The 6,061-nt window shown below is 49.6% G+C and overlaps 1 protein-coding gene across 1 annotated transcript; it reads right to left on the bottom strand.

Annotated features, from left to right (window-relative positions):
- Nucleotides 1-287: 287 nt before the first annotated feature.
- HARBI1 (harbinger transposase derived 1) lies at nt 288-4,867 on the bottom strand. The gene is made up of 2 exons (XM_019519293.1): nt 3,111-4,867; nt 288-1,729 (listed from the first exon to the last, which is right to left on the bottom strand). The coding sequence occupies exons 1-2, from the start codon at nt 3,778-3,780 to the stop codon at nt 1,353-1,355; spliced, it is 1,047 nt and encodes a 348-aa protein (XP_019374838.1). The 5' UTR covers nt 3,781-4,867; the 3' UTR covers nt 288-1,352.
- Between the last annotated feature and the right edge of the window lie 1,194 nt (nt 4,868-6,061).

The raw sequence follows: 6,061 nt of genomic DNA, 5'->3' as shown, positions 1-6,061 counted from the left end.
GGCCCCTACCCTGGGGGTCTTTAAGAAGAGGCTGGATGCCTACCTGGCTGGACTCATTTGAGTCCCGTTTCTCTTTTGGGGTTTTTTGTTGTTCTCCCGCCCTGGCGGGGGGTCGGGCTAGAAGATCTACTAGGTCCCTTCCGACCCTTAATCTATGAATCTATGAATCTATGAATCACCCTCTGGGTGCAACTCTCTAACCAGTTGGCGACCCATTGGACTGTATGGGTGTCTACACCACAGTCCCCCAGCTTCCTAATGAGAACGGGGTGAGAGACAGTATGTGAGTTCTTCAAAAAGAGAGGACGTTATTGGAACATCTGAAACACACCAATAGTTTGCTTAAAAGATTCATGTGTCCATAAAAGCTGCATAAACTGAAATCTGTTTATCTAAAGGTCACGTACGGCATGGCAAATGGTAGTATGCCTCATGCTATGCTTCACTTCTGCTCTGAACAGATCACCTCTGGTTAGGAAAGAGATGGGGAAAGCTCAGTCAATCCTGTTTGTCTATTGGAAAAACTAACTATGGCTGTGATGGGTGAGTATTCAGTAGGAACCAGAGTTAAGTATGCCATCTTATTTCCCATTGTATGTCAGGTAGCTTATGTTAGGACCTCTTAAGTTTCACCTTAGATTAATGTTTTTAAAGAAATCAATGTTCAGCTCTTAGCTATCACCTGGACACCTGCAGACAATACATGTGCCCTTTGAATAATCTAACTCCTTGCCTGTGCAAGTGTTAACATTTGCACCCAGGGCCAGTGGGTTTTGTGCATGCAGATTTGAACACTTCCATGTGTACTGGTGTCAGAATATTTAAAAGGTAGTTGAAAGATGTATAGTATGTGTTAGCATGGGCAAACTGCAAGTGTAAGCAAGTGTTTTAATGTTTTCACATGTGCACAGGTTGAGACAAGGGAGGGGCCCAGCTGAAAACTTACCACAAAAGATTTGGAAATTGTTTAAAACTTACTAAGCATGGACAGGCTGGACCACTATAATAAAAGAGTGACATAGCTTTGCTGTTTTTGTAACGTATAGAGACTTGTTATAACTATCAGAAAATTATTTCCCAATAAATCACACTCCTGGCACCTCTAGACCAGGTGGGAATCTGGGGTCTGCATAGGCTAGGGTATAGAGAACTTAAGGATCAAATACAGTATTTACAAAGGAATCAAAAGAGTCTAATATTGTATAAAACCCAGAGTAAATTTTTCAGAGCTGTTTCTCCTTCTTCCATGCTTGCCCTAGTCCTTTATCTTACTAAGTTAAAGGAAAGGATGAGTATATTGCTTCCATGTTTTTTTCAGGTCCCTCTTTAAAGGTCTCTCATTTCTCACTGCATTAGCTAAAATGAGTAAGTAAAAGCTCCTGGCGGATATTATAGGCTTCAGAGTCCATAGATTCCATTTGCTCATATTCCTCCTCTAGTTGTTCCATCTGTCCTGTTGCTGGGGTAGACCACACATCTAACCCATGTTCCAGAGAGATATTATGAAGCACACAGCAGGCCAGAATAATGTGGCTGGACTTCTCTGGAGAATATTGCAGGGTGCCTTTGGACCCATCCAGACAACGAAACCGTGATCTAATGGTTCTGAATGTCCGCTCAATTATATTGTGAGTGGCAGAATGTGCCATGTTATAACGGTATTCTGCAGGGGTCTCGGGGATATGCAGAGGTGTCATTAACCATGTTCGGAGAAAGAAGGAGCTGTCACCTGTGAAAGGAAATAATCAGAGAGTTTACATGCAAATACTAACAGCAGATCTCAGCTCTTCATTCCTAAACTAAGCAGTGTAAACTAGGCAACTCCCTAGCACTGTGTATAGTGATTTCTTTGGCTTTAAACGCAGAATATGGGTGAATCCAAGCATGCGTGAACAGTGCGTGCCCATGGCTGCACTGGCAGAGGTGGGAGCATGGTGGCTGCGGCAGGAGCATGGCAGCGGTGAGTGGAGAGCTCCTGCAGATGCCGCTGCCATTGTCGGCAGCAGAGAGAAGGGTGGTGAGTGCTGACCACGGGTCAGCGACCACCTGCAGGCAGCACGGATTGCTGACTGCCCACAGACGCCACTGGCGGTGTTGGTGGTGGGGTGTCAAGCAGCAACCGCCTGCAGGTACTGCTAACAGTGTTTGCGGCGCCTTTTTGCAGGGCATGCACTGCCACGCTCAGGGTGCATGTGCACCCGCGTGCACCCCCTACACGTCGCCCTTGCAAGCAGGCGTGAGAAGAGCATGGTTAGGTTTGCACATGAGACCAACAAGAAGAAAATTTAGAGCAATTCCATTCTACCAGAGTAAATAAAGGCAGTGGGAAAGGAATTTAGAGAGGGCACAGTTACTGCACATATGCAGACAGTCTGACTAGAAGCACATGTAGAATAGAGGACTGTGCAATTCAGCCTAGGGAAAAATAAACTGAGTTATGAGGACAAGGACTATTGGGTTCTAAGGAAAGAGCTTTCATAGGCAACAACCTATTTCATCAGATGCTAGGAATGGACCAGACAAGCACAAAACAGGGGAACTGTATACAGCTGCAGTTATTAGATTCTGTGAAAAAATAAGTAGGTCACTGCTCTGAGTTCTGTGAGCCAGGCAGAGCCCACTCAAATTTTAGATCCCAGGATGAGTTTGCGAGACTGCAGTTAGAAATAACCCATTTTTACTTGTAAACAAAGCACAGCTGATCCAAAGTCAAATAACCACGGAACTCCAAAGGCACATTTACAGAGTTAATTTTCAAAGTAGGACGACATATTCTACCCCCCACACGCACATTTTCCATGCAACATGGCCCTAGATAGCTTTTCCCTTGTATTTGCAATTCGGTAGGTGTGCTCTTATAGGCAAGTAGTAAAACAAGTGACACATGCCAGTGAGACCAAGAAAGACTTGTCCCAAATCAGCTGGGGTTTGTTTGCAATAAAAAGTGAACCTCTGTCAGTGATATTTCCACCATGAGTCTACTCTGCTGCCTTCTTCTCTGGTTGTTCCATCTGTCCTGTCATTGGGGTAGACCACATATCTAGCCCATGTTCCAGAGAGCTGTTACAAAGCACACTGTAGGCCACAGGGGACAATGGGAATTAACTTACCAAGTAACCATCCATCTTTGTGTAGCCCAGCTTCAAACTGGCTGGTAAGGGCTGCCTGCTGCAGCACAGTGCAGTCTTGCAAGCTGCCTGGACAGTGTGTCTCTACGCTCAGCAGTACTCCTCTGGCATCACAAACCATCAGGCAGTTTAAAGAGTGCAGGCCCTTTCGGTTCACATAGGACAGGTCCTCAGCATTTGGTGCTTTGATTGCCACATGGGTACAGTCAACCACCCCTAGCACTCCTGGCATCCCTGCCAGGCTATAGAAGTCATCCTTCAGGCTCTGTATCGAGGCTTCATCCTCTGGAAAATGAATGAATTGTGAGGCTCTTTCCACCAGTGCCTCGGTGACATTGGCAACACAGCGGCTCATGGAGGCCTGGCTGATGCCAATGGCATCTCCCATCCTAGTCTGAAACGAACCAGAAGTGTAAAAACCTAACGCAGCAAGAATCTGTGTTTCTGGACTGATGGCCCTGGACCGCTGTGTAGGGCGAGAGAGACTGGCTCCCAGAAGATCCACCAGATAGTAAATGAATTGTCGGGGAAAGCCATACATGGACATCAGATACTCATCAGTGACATCCTCCAGTTTGAAGCGATCCAATGTCCTATGTCCACGGCCATATAGCAAGAGGTCACAGTCGAGAACTGCTATAGGTACAGCCATAGCCAATGCGCAAGAAAGCCCTAGGAGCTGCTCCCAATGTCTTCACCTGCACAGAAGCAAATGGAAGAGAGATTCAGAACAGTTTACAAAATTCAGACCATTGCCATCTTCACTGTGTCCAGGTTACTGCCAGCAAGGTAAGGAACGCTCACCTAAGACAAACTGACAGAGCAAATCTCTCTTTGTTTCCAATTCTGTTTGATTTTTTTAAAAGCTGGGATCAGTTTTAGTGGCCATTGAAAGGTGCTGAGGGAACTGAGTCAGTCAGTCCAGCCTGAGACCAAGAGCAGCGTGAGTTTCTCTACAGTTCTATCACTATGCCTCCACCTTTACAAGAGATGACCTGCAGTAGGGCTTGGAGGGTTCAGCCTCCTTAGCTCTTCCACTGCAGATGCCAACAAGGGGCCAGTTGTGGTCATGGTTTTCATCCCATACCTAGTGGGATCTGCTACTGAGATCACAACAAACCTGTATTTCACAAACAGAACAACTTCCAGTTGCTACCAACTTGGGTCATGTGTTAACTAGTCATCAGAAGACATACGCCACCAGGAAATTTTCCTTATTTCTGCTCTGTCATTGAACCAGTTAAGTTGGACGAAGATGATTCTTTCTTTCTGATGGGAGGGTATAGACTCACGCACCTTATAAACTTAACTAAATCAGAGATACACAACTTTTTATACTCCCAAGCTCTTTGCTTTCCACTTTTTTCTTTCAGAGCCAGTTTTTTTTATGAAGAGCCTCAACTGAAGCAGGTGAGGGTGTGCAATCTCAGAATGACACAATCAAAGATGCTCTCTCCCTAGAAAGTTGGAGAAACAAATACCCACTCTTCTACTTCACAAGATCACATGTCCTAGACAGCAATCCCCTGGGTGTTCACAGTCTCCTTTGACCATACCAGGTCACTGAGAAGGCATGGTAGATCTGTACCTTATAGACTGGGGTGCTCAACCTCCAGCCTGTGGGTCAAATACAGCCTGTGGAATTATTACATCTAGTCCGCAAGGTTCCCCACAGGTCAAGAAATCCAGTAGCAAGGAATAGGCATCATTAATACTGCCACCCTCTCCTGCTGCCAAATTCCTATACCCACTCCTCTCTCACAGCCACATCAGGGCTACGCCAGGTCCCCTTCTCCCCACACGGCTGAACTGGTTGAGCGAGGGCTGGGCAATGCCTCTTCTCCCCTCGGTTGGGGCCAGGCTGTGCCCACTTCCCCTCACATGGCTAGATAGCAATTAGGCTGCCCACTGCTCCACCCACACAGCTGGATTGGGCCCCATAGTGCCAGCCCTGGGCTCCGAATAAGGGCCACCAGCTGGATCCAGCCTGCAGAGGGGCTGGGCATTGGCCATCTGGCCCTCTAGGGAAAAAGGTTGAGCACCACTGTTACAGATTAACTAACCTAAAGCAGACAGGTGGTAGGCAGGTGAGATAGATATAGATACAGAACAGGTTTTTGTGAGCTGAAGTTCACTTCACATCCCAAGGAGCAACTACATTGTGCCTGGTAAAAAAATGCATGTATGACATCAGGGCAACCAGGTGACCCTCCCTGTCGGGTAGCAGGTGCCCAGCCTGCAGTTGCCCGGTAGTGACAGACCAAGGCTGGGAAAGCACAGGGCCCTCTGGAAGTGACCAGGCAGGTCCCGGGCAGAGCCTAGGACACACTGGTGCCACATGCACACAGGTGCTACACGCACAGGCCCTACACATGTACACGCGTGACACACATGCTACGCTGCACGCACACACACACTGTGCTGCCGGCCGGGGGTGCAGCGGGGAGGCAGCTGCTCCCGGCCCCCCGAGCAGCTCCGGACGCCCCCGAGAGGCAGGTCAGCACGGGGCAGCGCCCCCGGCGGATCGCGGACACCGGCTCCGCCGGGAGGAGGGGGCGAGCAGGCAGGGGACCCCGGCCGACCCCCCGCTGGAGTTACCCCGCGGTGCGGTGCGGAGCAGAGGGGCCACACGCCCGCTGCTGGCGCCAGGAGGAGCCCGGGTTAAAGGCCGGGCGTCGCGGCCGGGCTGCGTATTGGCGGCAGCAGATTCCGCACCCGGCCAGTCCCTGTCCTCGTCCCCACCCCCGCCCCGATCTGTGCCGGGATTACTTCCCACTCGCGGCCCAGCCCCAACGCCACGAGCCAGTCCGAAGCTGCTAGGAGCCCGCGGCGGGCGAGGCGGCAGCGTGTGGAAAGTGCGGCGGCGGATGCCCAGGCCGCGGCGGCGCGGATGAAAACAAACAGCGGCGATGGCGGCGGCGGCGCGGTGGCGG

The sequence above is a fragment of the Gavialis gangeticus genome, unplaced genomic scaffold (assembly GCF_001723915.1).
Source record: "Gavialis gangeticus isolate Ggan-Ray unplaced genomic scaffold, GavGan_comp1, whole genome shotgun sequence".
Lineage (NCBI taxonomy): Eukaryota > Metazoa > Chordata > Crocodylia > Gavialidae > Gavialis > Gavialis gangeticus.
Note: the sequence above shows the minus strand (reverse complement) of the source record. Positions and strands in the feature narration are given on the sequence as shown.